A 21993-nucleotide genomic window follows, 5' to 3' on the forward strand; every position below is an offset into this window, starting at 1 on the left:
ACTGACGGGCACTCCTGGCACACACAGTCCTTATCCGGTCTTCCACTTTTTAATTCTTCCATTGGAAGTGGGTGTGTGGGCCAGTGTTTATTGCCTAGCCCTAGTTGCCCCTTGAGAAGATGGGGGTGAGCTGCTTCTTCAACCACTGCTTTGGGTTGACCCACAATGCCCTTAGGGAGGGAATTCCAGGATTTTGACCCAGCAACAGTGAAGGAGTGGCAAAGTCAGGACAGTGAGTGGTCTGGAGGGTAATTTACAATGGCGAGGATCCCATGGATCTGATATCTGTGTTCTCATTGAGGTCAGGTGTTTGGAAGGTACAGTCTAAGGAGCCTCAGTGAGTTACTGCAGTGCATCTCATAGATGGGATATATTGCTGTTACTGAGCACTGTTGGTGAAGGAAGTGAAGGTTGAAGTGGATGGATAGCCTACCAATCAGGTGGACTGCTTTGTCCTTCCTGGATGGTACTGAGCCTCTGATGCATTGTTGGAGCTGCACTCATCCAGACAAGTATAATCCCTCAGAGATCCTGCCCTCTCCCAGCAGCTGCAGTTCCCTGTATAGCTTTCACCTCTTTGGTGTGGCACCTGACACGGTGCTGCCTACAGACTTGGATGAGTTCAGTGAATTTTGAGAAGTGAAAAGCTAACCTTCCAATACAGGACACTCAGAGATGTCAGCAATCAGATCCAGTCAGTTAGGGTAGCCCTAGTGACTGTCACCTATCTTCTGTCTGACTAAGGTGAGAAGCTCGCTTCCAATTTCATATCCTCTCAATATTACAGCTAACCTGTCCGATGGAATCTTATCAAGCACTCTCTGAGGGTTTGCAGAGACCATGGGTTCTCCAATCTGTTACTGAGCCTTCTGAATGCTCAGTGGAAAACAATTCCACAGAAGCTCTGCGGCACAATACCAGTCCTGTTTCTGTCAAAAGCTGATTGCATGGTTACATACAGACGGCTATTCTTCGAACTAATTCAACACAAAACTTGCCCGGCCACTGATATTCATAAGAGGTAGAGTTGTCCTTGATAAGCATGTGCATGGCAGGCGCGGGGGAAAGGGGGGCGCCAGTTTGAGGGGAGGGGGGAGCGGCAGCGTAAGGGGAGTTAGTGTGAGGGGGGAGTGTACGCATGAGCGGGGGGAGGCAAAGTGAGGGGAGGGGGTAAGTGTCGGGGAGGGTGGAGTGTCAGCTTTGGGATGGCGTGGGGGCGATGTCAGCGTGGGGAGGGGAGGGGTTAGTGTCAGCGTGAGGGCAAGGAGGTGTTGGAGTGTCACTGTGGATAGGGGAGTGTCAGCTGAGGGGAGGGGGTGTGACTCAGCATCAGAGGAGGGAACAGTCAGTGTGAGGGGAGGAGACTGTCAGTGTGAGGGGAGGGGGTCAGTGTGAGGCAAGGGGACTGGCAGTGTGAGGGGAGGAGACTGTCAGTATGAGGGGAGGGGACTGTCAGTGTGATGGGAGGGGGTCAGTGTGAGGCGAGGGGACTGTCAGTGAGAGGGGAGGGGACTGTCAATGTGAGGGGGGGACTGTGTGAGGGGAGGGGACTGTCAGCGTGAGGGGAGGGGACTGTCAGTGTGAGGGGAGGGGACTGTCAGTGTGAGGGGAGGGGACTGTCAATGTGAGGGGGGGGACTGTCAATGTGAGGGGGGGGACTGTCAGCGTGAGGGAAGGCGACTGTCAGTGTGAGGGGAGGGGACTGTCAGTGTGAGGGAAGGGATTCAGTGTGAGGGGAGGGGACTGTCAGTGTGAGGGGAGGGGACTGTCAGTGTGAGGGGAGGGGACTGTCAGTGTGAGGGGTGGGGACTGTCAGTGTGAAGGGAGGGGACTATCAGCGTGAGGGGAGGGGACTATCAGCGTGAGGGGAGGGGACTATCAGCGTGAAGGGAGGGGACTGTCAGTGTGTGGGGGGGACTGTCAGTGTGTGGGGGGGACTTTCAGTGTGAGGGGAGGGGACTATCAGCGTGAGGGGAGGGGACTGTCAGTGTGTGGGGGGGGACTTTCAGTGTGAGGGGAGGGAGTCAGTGTGAGGGGAGGGGACTGTCATTGTGAGGGGGGGATGGTCAGTTTGAGGGGAGGGGACTGTCAGTGTGAGGGAGGGGACCGTCAGTGTGAGGGAGTGGACTGTCAGTGTGAGAGGAGGGGGTCAGTGTGAGGGAGGGGACTATCAGTGTGAGGGGAGGGGGTCAGTGTGAGGGGAGGGGACTGTCAGTGTGAGGGGAGGGAGTCAGTGTGAGGGGAGGGAGTCAGTGTGAGGGGAGGGGACTGTCAGTGTGAGGGGAGGGGACTGTCAGTGTGAGGGGAGGGGGTCAGTGTGAGGGGAGATTAGATTAGATTAGATTAGGTTAGATTAGACTGTCCCTCCCCTCACACTGACTGTCCCCTCCCCTCACACTGACAGTCCCCACCCCTCATACTTACAGTCCCCACCCCTCACACTGACAATCCCCTCCCCTCACACTGACAGTCCCCTCCCCTCACACTGACAGTCCCCTCCCCTCACACTGGCTCCCTCCCCTCACACTGACAGTCCCCTCCCCTCACACTGACAGTCCCCTCCCCTCACACTGACCGTCCCCTTCCCTCGCACTGACCCCCTCCCCTCACACTGACCGTCCCCTCCCCTCACACTGACCCCCTCCCCTCACACTGATCGTCCCCTTCCCTCACACTGACCCCCTCCCCTCACACTGTCCCCACCCCTCACACTGACTGTCCCCTCCCCTCACACTGACTGTCCCCTCCCCTCACACTGACTGTCCCCTCCCCTCAGTCCCCTCCCCTCAGTCCCCTCCCCTATAAGAGTGGGGACTGTCAGTGTGAGGGGAGGGGATTGTCAGTGTGAGGGGAGGGAGTCAGTGTGAGGGGAGGGGGTCAGTGTGAGGGGAGGGGGTCAGTGTGAGGGGAGGGAACTGTCAGTGTGAGGGGAGGGAGTCAGTGTGAGGGGAGGGGGTCAGTGTGAGGGGAGGGGGTCAGTGTGAGGGGAGGGGGTCAGTGTGAGGGAAGGGGACGATCAGTGTGAGGGGAGGGGGTCAGTGTGAGGGAAGGGGACGGTCAGTGTGAGGGGAGGGGACGGTCAGTGTGAGGGGAGGGGGTCAGTGCGAGGGAAGGGGACGGTCAGTGTGAGGGGAGGGGACTGTCAGTGTGAGGGGAGGGGACTGTCAGTGTGAGGGGAGGGAGTCAGTGTGAGGGGAGGGAGTCAGTGTGAGGGGAGGGAGCCAGTGTGAGGGGAGGGGACTGTCAGTGTGAGGGGAGGGGACTGTCAGTGTGAGGGGAAGGGATTGTCAGTGTGAGGGGAGGGGATTGTCAGTGTGAGGGGTGGGGACTGTAAGTATGAGGGGTGGGGACTGTAAGTATGAGGGGTGGGGACTGTAAGTATGAGGGGTGGGGACTGTCAGTGTGAGGGGAGGGGACAGTCAGTGTGAGGGGAGGGACAGTCAGTGTGAGGGGTGGGGACAGTCAGTGTGAGGGGTGGGGACTGTCAGTGTGAGGGGAGGGGACTGTCAGTGTGAGGGGAGGGGACTGTCAGTGTGAGGGGAGGCAATTGTCAGTGTGAGGGGAGGGGATTGTCAGTGTGAGGGGAGGGAGTCTGTGTGAGGGGAGGGGACTGTCAGTGTGAGGGGAGGGGACTGTCAGTGTGAGGGGAGGGGACTGTCAGTGTGAGGGGGGGGAATGTCAGTGTGAGGGGAGGGGACTGTCAGTGTGAGGGGAGGTGACTGTCAGTGTGAGGGGAGGGGACTGTCAGTGTGAGGGGATGGAGTCAGTGTGAGGGGAGGGGACTGTCAGTGTGAGGGGAGGGGGTCAGTGTGAGGCAAGGGGACTGGCAGTGTGAGGGGAGGGGATTGTCAGTGTGAGGGGAGGGGGTCAGTGTGAGGGGAGGTGACTGTCAGTGTGAGGGAGGGGACTATCAGTGTGAGGGGAGGGGACTGTCAGTGAGAGGGGAGTGAGTCTGTGTGAGGTGTGGGGACTGTCAGTGTGAGGGATTGGGACTGTCATTGTGAGGGGAGGGAGTCTGTGTGAGGGGAGGGGACTGTCAGTGTGAGGGGAGGGAGTCTGTGTGAGGGGAGGGGACTGTCAGTGTGAGGGGAGGGGACTGTCAGTGTGAGGGGAGTGGACTGTCAGTGTGAGGGGGGGGACTGTCAGTGTGAGGGGTGGGGACTGTCATTGTGAGGGGGGGACTGTCAGTGTGAGGGGAGGGGACTGTCATTGTGAGGGGGGGGACTGTCAGTGTGAGGGGAGGGAATCAGTGTGAGGGGAGGGAGTCAGTGTGAGGGGTGGGGACTGTCAGTGTGAGGGGTGGGGACTGTCATTGTGAGGGGAGGGGACTGTCAGTGTGAGGGGAGGGGACTGTCATTGTAAGTGGAGGGAACTGTCAGTGTGAGGGGGAGGGAGTCAGTGTGAGGGGTGGGGACTGTCAGTGTGAGGGGTGGGGACTGTCATTGTGAGGGGAGGGAGTCAGTGTGAGGGGTGGGGACTGTCAGTGTGAGGGGGGGACTGTCAGTGTGAGGGGATGGAGTCAGTGTGAGAGGAGGGGACTGTCAGTGTGAGAGGAGGGGACTGTCAGTGTGAGGGGGGGACTGTCAGTGTGAGGGGATGGAGTCAGTGAGAGAGGAGGGGACTGTCAGTGTGAGAGGAGGGGACTGTCAGTGTGAGGGGTGGGAGCCAGCTCCCAACATATTGAAAAGAGGCAAAGATATTGGCAGCTACCTTCCCTCTTCATGCCCGTGGCCAGACATTTCTGGTAGCGACAGTACTGGCAGCGATTGCGTTGGCGTTTGTCGATGATGCAATCCTTGGTGTCACGACAAGTGTAGGTGAGGTCCTTGCGCACGGTCCGTTTGAAGAAGCCTTTGCAGCCCTCACAGCTGTATACCCCGTAATGTTTCCCTGGAGAGAGAGAGAGAGAGAGAGAGAGAGAGAGTATGTTACTGATGGCTCCATGATAATAAGTGTGAGTATACACTGAGACTGAGCGACAGAACGATGCCACTGCCCCATCACAGAATGGTCACTGTACAGCGGAGGTCATTCGGCCCAATGTGTCTGTGCTGGCCCTTTGGGAGGAGAGAATCACCCAAGGCTTCTTCACCCTGTGACCCCAAACAACCTTCCTTTTCAGATAATGATTACGTGTCATTTTGAAAGCCTCCACCACACTCTCAGGCAATACATTTCAAATCCTAACCAGAGAGAGAGAGAGAGCGAGAGCGAGAGCGAGAGCGAGAGAGCGAGAGCGAGAGCGAGCGAGAGAGAGCGAGACAGAGAGAGTGTGTGTATCTGTCTTTCTGTGTCTTTGTGTGAGACAGAAAATACTCCCCTACAGTGGCACAATGGCTCAGTGGTTAGTACTGCTGCCTCTCAGCACCAGAACTAGGGTTCAATTCCAGCCTCTGGCGACTGTCTGAGTGGAGTCAGCACATTCTCCCCATGTCTGCGTGGGTTTCCTCCAGGTGCTCTAGTTTCCTCTCACTGTTCAAAGATGTGCAAGTTAGGTGGATTGGCCTTGCTAAATTACCCATGGAGTTCTGAGATGTGTAGGTTAGGTGCGTTAGTCAGGGGAAATGCAGGGTTACAGGGAATGGGGTGGGGTTTGGATCTGTGTGGGATGTTCTTTGGAGGGTCGATGTGGACTTGTTGGGCCAAACGGCCTGTTTCCACATTGCAGGGACTCTATAATTGCATTGCAGTACTGAAGGAGGGCTACTGTATCAGACATGCTAGTTTTTAGATGACACATTGTACCTAAGCCCCAACCCCTCTCCCAGGTGGACACTGTCCTCAGGTAGGAAGAGGAGGATATGTATAACATATACGTGAAAACTAGAATATACCCAGGTAGGCCAAATGGCTTGTTTCTATGCTCTACAAGGACACTATCTGCAAAGGGGCTTTCTCCCGGCCAATGGTGATGGTAATTTGGAGAAAACTGAAAAAGATCAATTGATCATTTTCTGTTTCTGGGCTGTTTGGTGCGTATTTACACGTAAACCATTTCTAAGGATGGAATAAGGCATTTACTGCATAAATCTAAAGTCTATATTAGACCCAACTGTTGGGTCTCAAACACCTCCCTTGTTTTAACCCTTGCCTAGGCTGTGGAAATAGTTGTCAGTGTCATCCCCAATTTCCCTCGAACTGAGCAGATTGCTCAGCCATTTCAGAGGGCAGCTAATAGTCATCGCACTGGTGTAGGTTTGGAGTCACACTGAGGCCACACCAGGTAAGGATGACAGATTTCCTTCCCTAAAGGACATCGCTGGACCAGATGGGTTTCTGCAATGATCAGTGTCATGAAGCTCCTATTATGTTCCTGTTTTAATAAATAAACTGAAACTTCACCAGCAGCAATGGTGGTATGTGAAGACGTGTCCCAAGAGCACTAACCTGGGCCCTCGGTAACATTACCAGCATCGCCAGAATTTTCCCTTTGTTGGTGTGTTTGCACTGAACCTAACACTACTCACAGTGCACACAATTCCAACTGCAGAAAGCAAAGGGTGGCTGATTGAAACTCAGCTCATATTTCAAACGTCTGATTGATGGGCACAGCCACCCTTCGTGTACCCAGGATCCCCTTCTACCCACTCAGTCCAGAGAGGAGGGTCTCGCGATCTCTCTCCCCACCCCACACTGCTCTGAATGAACCCTCCCACATTCACATCAAAGGGTGGTTATAGCGGACGGATATTGAGCTGGTGCCATGGAAGATCAAGGCCTGATAGTTTGCAAACACTGCTATCATCACTTGTTCTTGTTGATTGATTGGTTAGTGCTTGGTTAGAGCTGGGATCCAACCCCATGTAGAAATGCCGAATGCCCTAATTAAAGCATTCATAATGCAAGAGATTTGAATGTAATTGCTGCACCCATCAATCATTTAGTAGTTTTCAAAGCTACGTTTAAATCTGTTGCACTCTTGTACATATTAAAAAACAGACTTGCATTTCAGTAGTGCCCTTCATAACCTCACCATGTTCCAAAATACTTTACAGCTTTTCTGTACTGTTGAAGTGGAGTCATGGCACAAAAATGGGGAATGAGAGCAGCAATTATGTATACAGCAATGTAATAATCACCAGATAATCTGTTGAGATTATGTTGATTGAGGGATGAACTCTGGTCAGGACACTTGGGAGAACTCCCTGATTTTGTGTCATGGCATCTTTTGCACCCATTGGGCGGATTATGTTTAACATTTGACCCTCCAACAGTACGACACTCCCTCAGCACTGACCCTCTGACAGTACGACACTCCCTCAGCACTGACCCTCTGACAGTACGACACTCCCTCAGCACTGACCCTCTGACAGTGCGGCGCTCCCTCAGTACTGACCCTCCGACAGTGCGACACTTCCTCAGCAGTGACCCTCCGACAGTACCGTGCTCTCTCAGTACTGACCCTCCGACAGTGCGTCATTCCCTCAGTACTGACCCTCCGACAGCGCGGCGCTCCCTCAGTACTGATCCTCCGGCACTGCGGCCCTCCCTCAGTACTGACCCTCTGATAATGCGGCGCTCCCTCAGCACTGACTCTCTGACAGTGCGGCACTCCCTCAGTACTGACCCTTTGATAATGCGGCGCTCCCTCAGCACTGACCCTCTGACAGTGCGGCGCTCCCTCAGCACTGACCCTCCGACAGTGCGGCGCTCCCTCAGCACTAACCCTCTGACAGTGCGGCCCTCCCTCAGTAATGACCCTCCGACAGTGCAGCGCTCCCTCAGTACTGACCCTCCGACAGTGCAGCGCTCCCTCAGTACTGACCCTCTGACAGTGCGGTACTCCCTCAGTACTGACCCTTTGATAATGCGGCGCTCCCTCAGCACTGACCCTCTGACAGTGCGGCACTCCCTCAGTACTGACCGTTCGACAGTGCAGCGCTCCCTCAGTAATGACCCTCCGACAGTGCAGCGCTCCCTCAGTACTGACCCTCCGACAGTGCGGCACTCTCTCAGTACAGTCCCACCAATAATACAGCACTCCCTCTGTATTGACCTTACTGACCCACCGACTATGTGGCGCTCCCTCAGCACTGACCCTCTGACAGTGCAGCGCTCCCTCAGTACTGACCCTCTGACAGTGCAGCGCTCCCTCAGTACTGACCCTCTGACAGTGCAGCGCTCCCTCAGTACTGACCCTCTGACAGTGCGGTACTCCCTCAGTACTGACCCTTTGATAATGCGGCGCTCCCTCAGCACTGACCCTCTGACAGTGCGGCACTCCCTCAGTACTGACCGTCGACAGTGCAGCGCTCCCTCAGTAATGACCCTCCGACAGTGCAGCGCTCCCTCAGTACTGACCCTCCGACAGTGCGGCACTCTCTCAGTACAGTCCCACCAATAATACAGCACTCCCTCTGTATTGACCTTACTGACCCACCGACTATGTGGCGCTCCCTCAGCACTGACCCTCTGACAGTGCGGCGCTCCCTCAGTACTGACCCTCCGACACTGTGGCACTCCCTCAGTACTGACCCTCCGACACTGTGGTGCTCCCTCAGTACTGATCTTCTGACAGTGTGGCACTCCCTCAGTACTGACCCTCCGACAGTGCGACCCTCCCACAGTGCAGCACTCCCTCAGCACTGACCATTCAACAGTGCTGCACTCTGTCAGCACTGACCCTGCGACAGGGGATTTGGGAGCGGGGACCCTAGTGACTGTGCGTAATGCTGGTTTCACACTCTGTGGCTCTCTTCTAACTTCCAAAGAGGGATCTGATCCCCCTGATCAGTTAAACATCCCCTTCATCCCACCATTTTCAAGGGTTTGATGTTTGGAGATGTCTGGACTCCTGAGCTAGGGTGGTCTTTCAGTGGGTAGTAACCTCTGGGAACACTGAGGGAATATGGCACTGTTAAACTTTGGAAATAAATATGATGCTGCAGAGGAAGAAGTGCAAAACTGTATTGGGTGCAATAAATAAAGCCCCTTCTTGCTTTAGGCTATAGCCATGTGTCAATTAGAGATGGGGACCTGCAGTTTAATAATGTACACAGGCTCCTGTACTAGCTCAACGTCTCCATTAGTATTCTGGATTCCTTACGGTATGGAAACAGACCATTCGGCCCATCGAGTCCACACCAACCCTCCCAAGAGCATCCCAGACCCATCCCCCTACCCCATCCCTGTAGCACTGCATTTCCCATAGCCAATCCAGGTAAACTGCACATTTTTGGGCTGTGGGAGGAAACTGGAGCACCTGAAGGAAACCCAGACTGAGGGGTGAATGTGCAAACACCACAAAGCAGTTGCCTGAGGGTGGAGTCAAACCCAGGTCCCTGGCGCTGAGAGGTAGCAGCGCTAACCATTGAGCCAATGCGCCTCCCTGCTACACTGGCAGCATACAGCAACAACTTACCAGTTACCAAGACGGCTAAGTGAATACCTTACCTATGAGATCCTTGATACAAGGTGAACTACCAAGCAAGTTCCTTTTCAAACAAAATTATAGATCTACTCTTAAAACAAAACTTACAGAAATGAGGATTTATATTTGTCAATATACACAGCAATATAGAAGTGGGAATGGTTATCCCTGTAGATATCCCCAAAACATGCATACAAACACAAACAGGAAAGAAAAGGAGAAAAAGATTTCTCTGCAGGGATTGGTTTGGTGACACTGACCAATGGGTTAGTCTTCAAGGCAAAAGGACAGTATGTGGCACGCGTGATTAAGTGTGTAGGACTGATTGAGTCGACACAGTCACCACTGAAGTCTCGTAGATTGCTCAGAAAATGCAACCTTAAGATCATTCCTTTGAAAGAGCAGATTGGTTTCATCCTGACATTATGCAGAGGATTTGCTTTTCAGGAATGGGCGAGGAATGGGTGTGGGCGGCACGGTGGCACAGTGGTTGGCACTGCTGCCTCACAGCACCAGAGACCTGGGTTCAATTCCCACCTCAGGCGACTGACTGTGTGGAGTTTGCACGTTCTCCCCGTGTCTGCGTGGGTTTCCTCCGGGTGCTCCGGTTTCCTCCCACAGTCCAAAGATGTGCAGGTCAGGTGAATTGGCCATGCTAAATTCCCTGGAGTGTTAGGTAAGGGGTAAATGTAGGGGAATGGGTGGGTTGCGCTTCGGTGGGTCGGTGTGGACTTGTTGGGCCGGATGGCCTGTTTCCACACTGTAATGTAATCTAAAAATTAGCTGGGCAACTTGTTCACAGCAAGCTTTCCTTTAACGTGGCTCGTTCCAATTGGGCTTCCCACCAACTGAACGAGATAAAAGCAAGAACCTTTCCAACCTGGTAACTGTACAAAAATAGCCCCAGGAGGGTCTGCAGCAAAGCAAGCCGTGATCATCAATCATTTCTGGCATGCCTTGTGTAAAGAAATCCCTAGTATCCACAGTGAACCTCCAATGACCACTTTTAAAATGGGTCCGATTTGTGCAGAGAAGCCAAAACGTCAGAGATATTCAAAACTGTGATGGACTTTGAGACAGCAACTAAGGGCACGGGTTTCAGGGAGCTGGCAAAAGAACCATCACCTGGGTCTTGACAGGGTGTATGTGGGAGGGATGTTTCCCCTTGTACAGCAAACTAGAGGCGAAAACGAAGGGTTAAAGGTGGAGACATGGATGACAGGTGTGAGAGGAGAAACCTTTTCTCTCACACGGTTAAAAGGGCTGAGCGGCCTAATTCTGCTCCTAATCCATATCCTCATTCGGGAGAGGAGGAGGAGATTGGAACCCAGTGAATGCGCAGCCAGTCAAGGTGCTGGAAGCAGACTCAACAGCAATCTTCAGAAGAAAATAGGTCAAACACGTGAATGAATAAATACTTGAGTGGAAACAACGCTGCAGGATAATCGTGAAAGCTCAGGGATGTATGAGTAAGAAGCAGTGCAGGTACAAAGGGCCAAATGACCTCCTTCTGTGTGGTAGCATTCTGTGCTCACTCGTTGAAGTCATGTCTGTCACTGTGGCATCCTCTCAGGCCTAGAAACTTGAGTCACAGAGATCTACAGCACAGAAAAAAAGACTCTTTAGCCCACTGCAACCACACTGGTCAAAAACAACCACCTAACTATTCTAATCCCATTTCCCAGCACTTGGTCTTGTGCGCCTTGACATCCAAATACTTAATATTAATACTTCAACATTCCAAGGGTTTCTGCCTCTCCCGCCCTTACAGGCAGTGAGTTCCAGATTGCCATCACCCTCTGGGGTGAAAACAGTTTTCCTCATACGTCCTCTGAACCTCCTGGCCCTTACCTTAAATCCGAGACCTGCTGGTCATTGGTCCCTCCAACAAGGGTGAAAGTTTCTTCCTGCTGACCCAATCTATGTCCCTGGTGATGTTATACGTCTCAATCGTGTCCCCTCTCGATCTCCTCTGCTCTCAGGAAAACAACCCCACTCTGTCCAATCTTCCTTCATCAATGAAACTCTCCAGCCCTGGCAACACGCAGGTAAATCTCCTCTGTATCCTCTCCAGTCTGATCATATCCCTCCCATAATGTGGATTCTAGAACTGCACGCACAATACTTTTGTTGTGGCCTAAACAATTTTTGTTTTTACAGTTATAGAGTCATAGTCATCCCTGTTGTTAAACTCGATACCTTGGCTAATAAAGGCAAGTATCCCACATGCCTTCTTAGCCACTTGACCCGCCTGTCCTGATACCTTAAGGGATCTGTGTACATTCACATCCCTCTGATCCTCGGTGCTTTCCAGAGTCCTACTCTCCATCATGTGTTCCCTTGCCTTGTCTGTCCTGCCCAAGTGCATTACCTCACATTTATTCGGATTGAATTCCATTTACCACTGAACTGCCCATCTGACCAGTCTGTCTGTATCCTGCTGTAATCTCAGACTATTCCCCTCTCGACAGGCCACCTCACCAAATTTGGCAACACGTATACCATTTGCATTATCAAAGGTTACTATGTCAGAGCCCAACCTGGCTCCTCGGTGAATAACGTACAAAACACAGCAACAAGACAGTTTACTGATGGGAGTTACCGGAGTCACGGAGGAAGCAACGGCTGGAAATTTCTGAGGTGAATTTTTTGCTAACAACTGACCATCAGTGCAGAGTTTTGAGGGCAGCTTGCAACATTACCTGAGGATCGATCTCCACATATCGCACAGATGTGTTTAGCGATTGAGTTGGGGCTGTAACAGTTCATGTTTCCAAGTCCGCTGAGGCCAGGTGGTGGCTTAATATCCTCTGTACTACTGACGTTGTTGACTGCATTGATCTGTGTGAAAGAAAAGACTTAGATTTAGAGGGACGTGGGAGAGTGTGGAACCCCTGAATCCGATCACAATCTCTGGGCACCCCATTCAATCCCCTTCCATGGACACTGCTGACGAGAATCACTTGTGAGGTGTGTATCTGGTGACTGACGTTTGGGAAGTACATCCATAATACAACATAGAGAAAGTATTTGATTTCATTCAGTTGTTAATGTGTCGCCAAAATGCTGGAAGGTGAAATTAAGGCAGAAGGCTGCCCAGAGAGGGCAGAAACACAGGCTGACACAGGTTAGCTTGTTTCTGTGCTGTAACTTTCAATGTGATTGTAAAACGGTGGCTCCATTTACCAACCATACAACTTTTGCAACCACTTTAAGTAGATGCACTGTGCCAGGTACAAGGAACATGACACACTGTTAAAGCAGAAAAGCAACCTTGAAAAACTGCACCCTCTCCCTGCTTTATTCCAATTCACATTTCTGGAGATGTTCATTCAGTCGCTGATGTGTTTCAGCCACTCAATGTTGAAGCCAGTAAGTTGCTGACATTTCTGTGTGGTCCCCTCATCCATCAACAAATCAACTCTGCTTGATCTGGGCTTGGGTTGGCTAAGCTACATTGGCCTCAGCGGCGTGATAGGGTACAGAGTCTGCTGTGTCAGCAAAATAATACACTATCCATTGCTACTCATAACATTCTACGTTAAACAGCACATCACCATTTGCAAATACGCAGGAATGCGTGCAAGAATTCTCTGAGCTGACACTTTTTTAATAAACGTACCCTTGCACAAGCCAGTCAAAGCCGCAGTGAGCACTGATCTGCAAATTACTAACTCGTGTATTTAATGACGGTCAGTTCATTCCCTAGTCGTGGTACTGACAGAATGATGTTTTCCAGTCACGGGGACATTGGAAACGCTGTGAAATAGTGAAGAGGAGCTCATCGAGTTTTGAGATGATAATATGTCTCAGCACTTTGTTCCTGGTTGAGTGCAGAAGTACTAGCTTATTTTTAGACAGAGAGGAGAGGAGCAGCATTTGAGGAATCTAGGGCCTGCTTTGTGAGAAAAAGGTCCCACTGAATTTCACAGCACTGAACACTCGCACTGCACCCCCAACTCACAAAATGCAGAGGGTCTGACATACACTGACCCGCTGTTACACTCAGGGCCTGTTTTGCAACATGAATTGAACCCAACCACGATGAATTTACAGGAGAAAGTGAGGACTGCAGATTCTGGAGATCAGAGTCAAGAGTGTGGGGCTGGAAAAGCACAGCAGGTCAGGCAGCATTGGAGCAGGAGAATCGGGCAAACGCTCTTCATCAAGAATGAGGCTGGGAGCCTCGGGAGTGGAGAGATAAATGGGGGAGGTGGTGGGGCTGGGGCAAAGGTAGCTGAGAGTGCAATAGGTGGATGGAGGTGGGGGTAAAGGTGATTAGGTTGGGGAGGAGGGTGGAGTAGATAGGTGGGAAGGAAGATAGGCAGGTGGGACACGTCATGAGGATGGTGCCGAGCTGGAAGGTTGGAACTGGAGTAATGGGAAATGAGGAAACTGGTGTAATCCACATTGATGCCCTGGGGTTGGAGTGTCCCGAGGCGGAAGATGAGATGGAGTGGTGAGGGAGCGGCGATGAAAGAGGCCCAGGACCTGCATGTCCTCGGCAGAGTGGGAGGGGGAGTTGAAGCGTTCAGTCACGGGGCGGTGGGGTTGATTGGTGCAGGAGTCCCGGAGATATTCTCTGAAGCGCACTGCGAGTAGGTGTCTTGTTTCCCCAGTGTAGAGGAGACCGCATCGGGAACAACAGTAAATGACATTTGTGGACGTGCCGGTGAAACTTTGAGCAAATCCTTAGGTCTCCCTGAATGTCTGAGGCAGCTCACAGCACAATCTCCAGCAAACCATCCCCAGCCCCTCCACTAACGTTTCAATAACAGGAGTCAGTCAGAAACCCCTCGTCTATAAGTGTTGTGGGCCAGACCAGATCCCCGCAAACTATTTTAAGAATGTCGCTTAGTCCCAAACCTTTCCTTATTTTAAAAATAATGGGAAGTGTGCTTTCCAGATATGTTATGACTGGTCAAACCACTCGACATTAAGCAAAATGTAATCTATTCAAATGCTTTAGTTAAAATACAACCAAAGAAAAGAACATTTCGAGATGGCTTATATGTTGGAACACTTACACAAACAATAGATACTGTACCTTATTGGTATACACTGCTTGGCACAAAGATAAATTCGCTCCTTTGGGACCTTGGACAGAGGTGAGGGGGGAGGTATAGGCGCAGGTTTTGCAATTCCTGCAGAGGCAGGGGAAGGTACCAGGAGGGGAGTGTGGCTTGTTGGGGGGGGTGTGGACCTGACGAGATAGCTGCAGAGGGAACGGTCTTTACGGAAAGCGGATAGAGGATGGTGGTGGAGTCCATTTGTAGATGGCGAAAATGGTGGAGAATGATGCAACGTAGACGGAGGTTGGTGGAGTGGAAGGTGAGGACTGGGGGGGGGTTCTGTCCTTGTTGCAGTTGGAGGGGTGCGGGGGGGTTCATCTGATCTGTCCATCTTTCTTCCCACCTATCCGCTCCACCTTCCCCTCTGCCCTATCACCTTTACTCCCACCTCCATCCACCTATTGTCCTCTCCCCCCAGCCCCACTCACCTCCCATTTATCTCTCCACCCCGAGGCTCCCAGCCTCATTCCTGATTAAGGGCTTTTGCCCGAATCGTCGATTTTCCTGCTTCTCTGATGCTGCCTGACCTGCTGTGCTTTTCCAACACCCACACTGTTGACCATGATGAATTTATGTTTCATTAAAGTCTTGAGATGCAAACCCTATTTTCCCCCAAACACTGAAACATTCCCTGATGACTGAAACTGAATAATTTCATGAGAAAGGTCACCTTCATCGCACAGTTTGGTTTCTTGTCATAAGAAACCTTCTTATCCAGGCATGATGAACTTCCATTTTAAGCAAAGTATATTGTCAAGATTCTTAGATAGGCACGTGGATGATAGTAAAATGAAGGGTATGCAGGTTAGTCTGATTTTAGAGTCGGATAAAAGGTGGGCACAACATCGAGGACCGAAGGGCCTGTACTGTTCTATGTTCTACTCTGCTGAAACAAAGGCCTTAAAATTTGGAATCTATCTCTAAAAGTTTAACTTTTCATAGGCATATAAATAGTGTATAAACATTGGAATTTTAAGAAGTTCTGTATTCCATCCTTCATTTTGCTTCTGTGATTTCCTACACATGTAAATGCACCTCACACAGGATGTTAGCCTTTTTTTAAAAAAAATCATGATTGGGAATTAATTATTAAAGAAGCGATTCTAAATGGAGAAAAGAAACATTGGGTTCAGTTCACATGGGACATAGCTGCTAGAAACTGTCTCTTCCAAAAAGGAAAAAGATTAGGAGGAATCTTGAACTGGAAAAGCACTGCAAATAACAACAACGGGTAACACCAGTCTAAACTCACATCCTAAAATGCTAGGCTTCTCTCTGTTGGTCTGTCTGTCTGTCCCTCTCTCTCTCTCTCACTCACTCACATGCACACACAGTGTTCAGAGAATGATGTTCATGTTTTTTCATAATGGCTACCTTATGTGCTGAATATAGAAAGAACCAAAGCTGTTTTTGTTAAAATGACAATCTACATGAAAATTAATTCAGTTGCTGCTTCCATCGTCTTTGGCAAAGGGCTGTTATGCTCGCTATTCATTATTTAGTAAGTTGGAGGATCAAATGGAGAGGATTTTAAGCAGGGCAGTGGGGTGGGTGTCCCCCAGAGAGGGTCAGCCCCTTCAGGAGAGGGAGCACAGTGGGGTCTGTGCCCCACCAGTGCGGGTCAGCCCCTTCAGGAGAGGGAGGGCAGTGGGGTCTGTGCCCCCCAGTGAGGGTCAGCCCCTTCAGGAGAGGGAGGGCAGTGGGGTCTGTGCCCCCCAGTGAGGGTCAGCCCCTTCAGGAGAGGGAGGGCAGTGGGGTCTGTGCCCCCCAGTGAGGGTCAGTCCCTTCAGGAGAGGGAGGGCAGTGAGGTCTGTGCCCTACCAGTGAGGGTCAGTCCCGTCAGGAGAGAAGGGCAGTGGGGTCGGTACCCACCCCCAGTGAGGCTCAGCACTTTCAGGAGAGGAAGAATAGTGGGGTCTGTGCCCCTCAGTGAGAGTCAGCCCTTTCAGGAGAGGGAGGGCAGTGGGGTCTGTGCCAGTCGGTGAGGGTCAGTCCCTTCAGGAGAGGGAGGGCAGTGGGGTCTGTGCCAGTCGGTGAGGGTCTGTCCCTTCAGGAGAGGGAGGGCAGTGGGGTCTGTGCCCCATAGTGCGGGTCAGTCCCTTCAGGAGAGGAGGGCAGTGGGGTCTGTGCCCCCAGTGAGGGTCAGTCGCTGCAGGAGAGGGAGGACAGTGGGGTCTGTGCCCCCTCAATGAGAGTCAGCCCCTTCAGGAGAGGGAGGACAGTGGGGTCTGTGCTCCCCAGTGAGGGTCAGTCGCTGCAGGAGAGGGAGGGCAGTGAGGTCTGTGCCCTACCAGTGAGGATCAGTCCCTTCAGGAGAGGAGGGCTGTGGGGTCTGTGCCCCCAGTGAGGGTCAGTCGCTGCAGGAGAGGGAGGACAGTGGCGTCTGTGCTCCCTCAATGAAAGTTGGCCCCTTCAGGAGAGGGAGGGCAGTGACTGTGAAACGGTCATGCGTCAGTGTTTCATTGCTGCAGTTTTGTCTCCCCAATGTCCTCAGTTTGTCACCTCTCACACAATAATTCACTGCAAATAACGTGAAAAGAACTCAAACATTGCAGAACAATGCCGAACGTATAACCAGGGATGGAAGACCCGTCGAATCACACCTCAGGTGCTTAGCTCTCCTCACTCGAGGACTCTGGGCACAAGTTTCTGTTCCACTGACCTGCGCTCTTTCCTGTAATTCACTTGAAAACGCTCCGAAAACAACAAGTGGAATCTGAAGGAAAGATGGAGTTTGTCCATTTTTGCATAGTTTAACTAACAGGTGTTGTAGGTTTCTGTTAACTTTGTCTGTTTACAAGCCTTGTAGGAAGTTTGTGTTGTTTTTCTCCTGGTTCACCGGTAAATGACGTTGTGCAGTCCAAGTCATTTCCAGTGATTTTAAATACAGTTTCCCACAGGTGGTGATCCTGTGTGCACACGGATATAAATGTCTATTTTCCATGATAATCCTACTTTTGGCCGTATTAGTCAAATCACACCATGTTACTTATTATGTCCCACAATCTTTATTCCCCGCCCTAACTATCCTCCCAGACATTGCATTCCAGACCCCCATCACCCTCTGGGTGAAAAATGTTTCCTCAAATCTCCATTAAACCTCCTGCCTTTCCCTTTATACAATGCCAACTTATTACTGGACCTTCAACTAAGATGAACAGTTGCTTTCTACCTGGGGAGAAAATGAGGACTGCAGATGCTGGAGACCAGAGTGAGAGTGCGGTGCTGGGAAAGCACAGCAGGTCAGGCAGCATCCGAGCAGCAGGAGAGTCGACGTTTCGAGCTTATGGCCTTCATCAGGAATTCCAGGATACTGCCTGGTCTGCTGTGCTTTTCCAGCGCCACACTCTCGAGGTGCTCTCTATCCACCCTGTCCATACCCCTCACCATTTTAAACCCCTCTGTCAGGTAACCTCTCAACCTTCTCTGCTCCAAAGAAAACAACTTGAGCTTATCCAGCCTCTCTTTATCACTGGAATGCTCCATCCCAGGCAATATCCTGGTGAATCTCCCCTGCACCATCTCCAGTACGATCACATCCTTCCTATAGTGTGGTGACCAGAGCTGCACACCGTATTCCAGCTGTGGCCTAGCCAAAGCTCTGTCCAGATCCAACATATCCTCCCTGCTCTTATAATCTATGCCTTGGCTGATAAAGGCAAGTGTCTGTATACCTTCTTAACTACCCGATTAAGCTGTCCTACCAGTTTCAAGGTCACAGTGTCCCTCTGAGCTTCCCAGTGTCCTGCCATTGACTGAGTACTCCCTTGTCTTGTTCCTTCTTCCAAAATGCATCACCTCATGTATAGTAGGGTTAAATCCCATCTGCCACTGATGTGCCCATTCGATCGGTCTATTAATAGCCTTCTGTAACCTGGCACCTTCCTCCTCACTGTCAACAACACAACCAACCTTTTTGACATCCGCACACTTACTTATCATTTCCCCCAACATTCTCATCCACCTCATTTATGAATATCACAAGCAATAAGGGATCCAGCACTAATCCCTGTGGTGTGCCACAGGACTCCAAGTCACACAAACTGCCTCTCCACATCCTAATGGCCTGAAGCCAAATTTTGGATCCAACTTGCCAAGTTACTCTGGATCCCAACAGCTTCTGTTAAAAAAAAAAAGAGGTAAAAACAATGACTGCAGATTCTGGAAACCAGATTCTGGATCAGTGGTGCTGGAAGAGCACAGAAGTTCAGGCAGCATCCGAGGAGCAGTAAAATCGACGTTTTGGGCAAAAGCCCTTCATCAGAAAAAAGAGACACTTCTGTAAATGAGCGCAATTTTGAGTGGACGCTGCGACTACATCATCCATTGTGCCCACAGCACTGTGATAATTCCACTGAAGCTCTATGGTCAGATGAAATACCATTCTGAACCAAATGAAGGCACTTCAAGTGCAAAGCCTACTTTAGCCACAGGCCTTACAGGGCTGGAGGGGATGCGGGGTAATTGGAATGGCAACTCGCTCAGCTCCAAGTAACTCTCAGAGGAGCTGACACAGCTCCCTAACCCCATGGTCGTCAACAGCTGCAGACACCACAGAAACCATATGACCCACTGCATCATCAACTGCAATCATATAGCCAGGAATAAGGATCATTAGCACAGCACAGCTAACCATTATCGCCAGAAATACCACCAACTGAAACCGTCACATACCATAACCATCATCAGAACTGAACTCTTTACTGTTGTGTTAATGGCCATGGATAAGATTTTGGATATGTCGCCTGTAAAGTTTGCCAAAAACCTCAGCTGCTATACGTGCGAGTGCACTCACTGGCACATTCCTGGAGATATCTGCTGTTACATTTACTTTTCTCAGGCTGCTAAGTCAAATGTTTGTTGGCATTTTATCTTGTTCGAGCTTTCTCACTTGCAGGTCTCTCTCTCTCTCTAGCTGATCTTAATTGGGATGGGGTGGGGGTTTAGGGAGCAGAGAAGGGGAGCGAGGGCAAGAGGCTGTCAGGGTTTGCGTGTGTTTCAGATGCTGCAGCGAGCTGGCTGACAGGAATGTGCTTGCCAAACCTGCTGGCCTGGGAAGGGGGCTGTGGGGGTGAGGAGACTGGAGGTCATTGAACAGTACTGCCTGTGACCACCGCTCCCGCCCCCCCTCCCATCTTTAGCCCTGAGCCAGGAATGTAACCCATCACTGGGGAAATTCCACAGTCTGCTCCTGCTCCATAAATCAATTGACTAAGTACTAATCCCTCTGGGTGAAACTCTGGCCCTGTTCAATGCACTGAGCCCCAGTTGAATCAACGCCTTATCCATCTGTCCCAGGGCCAACATGTAACTCATTCCGGCAGCAAAGAGGCAGAGAATGCAAGAGGAAGGCACTGGTACACCCTGCAGGCTGAGTTAGCACAGATTCAGAAACATATCACACAGGCCTGGATATTGGAGAGACCGCTTCCTGGTGAGTACCTGGGTTGCAGTTCTTTGATTTCCACAAAAGGTCGGCTCACCTTTTTTTCTAAAACACGTTATTCAACAGTTTTAGTGTAGACGGTGCTTCACAGGACAGAACCTGACACAGTCATACAGCATAAAAGAAAAGATTCTACAAAAGAGGACAAGCCAAACATGCTGCAAGGAGTGTCTTAAAAGATGAGGACGAGGCAAAGAGGTTTAGGAGTATGTTGGGGGAGAGTGCAGCGCAATGTCACTGGGCCAGGAATCCAGGGACTCAGACTAATGTGCTGGGAACATGGGCTCAAAACCCACTAAGACAACTGGTAGAATTTAAATTCAATGAATAAATAAATCTGGATTTCAAAGCTAGTCTCAGTAATGGCGACTTATGAAACGATTATTGATTGTGAAACTCACCTGGTTCATTAATATCCTTTACAAAAAAGTGCAGGTTAGGTGAATTGGCCACGCTAAATTGCCCGTAGTGTTAGGTAAGGGGTAAATGTAGGAGAATGGGTCTGGGTGGGTTGCGCTTCGCTGGGTCGGTGTGGACTTGTTGGGCCGAAGGGCCTGTTTCCACACTGTAAGTATCTAATCTAATCTAATCTTAAAAAAAAAGAATCTGTTTTCTTCCCAGTCTGGTCTACCTAAGACAGATCCACAGCAATGTGGTTGACTCTTAAATTGCCTCTGCAACGTCAGAATAAGCCATTCAGTTCAGGGGCAATTAGGGGGCAGGCAGCAAATGCCAGCCTTACCAACAGTGTCCACGAAAGAAAATATTTCAGACTTTAGGATCCAGGTAGATGAACACACAGCCGATAATAAGAGGTGCAAAAGAGGTCAGAATTTGAGGAGCACAGAAATTTGGTTATGTTTGTGAGCAAGAGAAGACTGTAGAGATGGAGGGAAATGGAAGAAAAAATATAAGAATAGGAAGAGGCACGACTTTTGATGAACATTGTCTGTATTTGATACCTCCCTCACTTTAATTTGCCGCGCAGTCACCGGTATTGGGCTGGGGGAACCGTCTCTCCTTGAGCTTCCAATGCTGCAGGAAGGAGTTGGATCGCAGTGGGAAATTCCCTCGAGATGATCTCCCCTTGCATCCACAGCACACATTAACTCTGAGGGATCCCCGCTGAATGGGGTTCAGTGAGTCTTGGATGAAGTTACAATAGTGGGACAGTGACGACGCGTTGGTAGAGGTGAGGGGAGGGGAAGAGGCGCCTGTAAACCTGGGCCAATGATGATTAGGCCTTGGTTTGCCCACTCATTATGTCTGGTGGGGATAGGTGGAGGACGTTCAGCCCTTTGAACCTGTTCAGTCAGTCAGTCAATTACATCATAGCGATCCCAGACCCTAGAGAGAAGTGGAGGCCCTTCAGGAAGCCAGAGTAGAAGGAGTTAATCCAGGGTTTCCTGTATGATGGGTCGTTAAAATAGCAGGAGCAGTGCTGCCTGACAGCCTGAGCTAAACATGATTCTCGATCCATTAACAACAGGGCCATGGAGTCCCACAGGTTGCTGCTGTCGCACTGCATTACTGAAGCTGCTGGAGAGTTATGTTCCTCGGTGTATCCCAGCCTTTCACTGCACCACCACTTCCTCACAAAAAGGAGACAGACTCTATCCCACCCATTCCAGAAATGCAAAACCCACGAGGAGTAATAATTCTGTTGCAGTATCTTCCGGCGAGAAAAACCAGTTGGCGCTCCCTCTTGGCGGAGCCTTCAAACTGCACTATCACAGACCAGCAAGGCCATTTAACCCATCATTCTACAGATACAACCTGACGTTTCCCATATGCAATGTTACCCAGGAGTGTGCCTTCCCAATACTGTGGCTGGCAGTTTATTCCACGGCTTATCCCATGTTACATGGCAATGATTTTGCTGATTATCGGTTCTAAAATTCCAAGTGGAATCTGTGAGCCCAATTAGATTAGATTAGATTACATTACATTACAGTGTGTAAACAGGCCCTTCGGCCCAACAAGTCCACACCGACCCACCGAAGCGCAACCCACTCATGCCCCTACATTTACCCCTTACCTAACACTACGGGCAATTTAGCATGGCCAATTCACCTGACCTGCACATCTTTGGACTGTGGGAGGAA

General features: G+C 50.9%; 1 protein-coding gene across 2 annotated transcripts in view; it reads right to left on the reverse strand.

Moving 5' to 3' along the window:
- Positions 1-21993, reverse strand: part of LOC122554615 (retinoic acid receptor RXR-gamma-A-like) — a 147937-nt gene that overhangs the window by 30128 nt on the left and 95816 nt on the right. For both annotated transcript variants that reach the window (XM_043699926.2, XM_043699925.2), the window contains exons 3-4: positions 12073-12211; positions 4711-4890 (exon numbers count right to left, since the gene is read on the reverse strand). In XM_043699926.2, the coding sequence (XP_043555861.1) occupies positions 4711-4890; positions 12073-12211 (319 nt within the window). The remainder of the gene's footprint in view (positions 1-4710; positions 4891-12072; positions 12212-21993) is intronic.

This window comes from Chiloscyllium plagiosum, unplaced genomic scaffold (assembly GCF_037043375.1).
Source record: "Chiloscyllium plagiosum isolate Xiang-an unplaced genomic scaffold, Cpla_swu_hap1 HiC_scaffold_9, whole genome shotgun sequence".
In the NCBI taxonomy this organism is placed as follows: Eukaryota; Metazoa; Chordata; class Chondrichthyes; order Orectolobiformes; family Hemiscylliidae; genus Chiloscyllium; species Chiloscyllium plagiosum.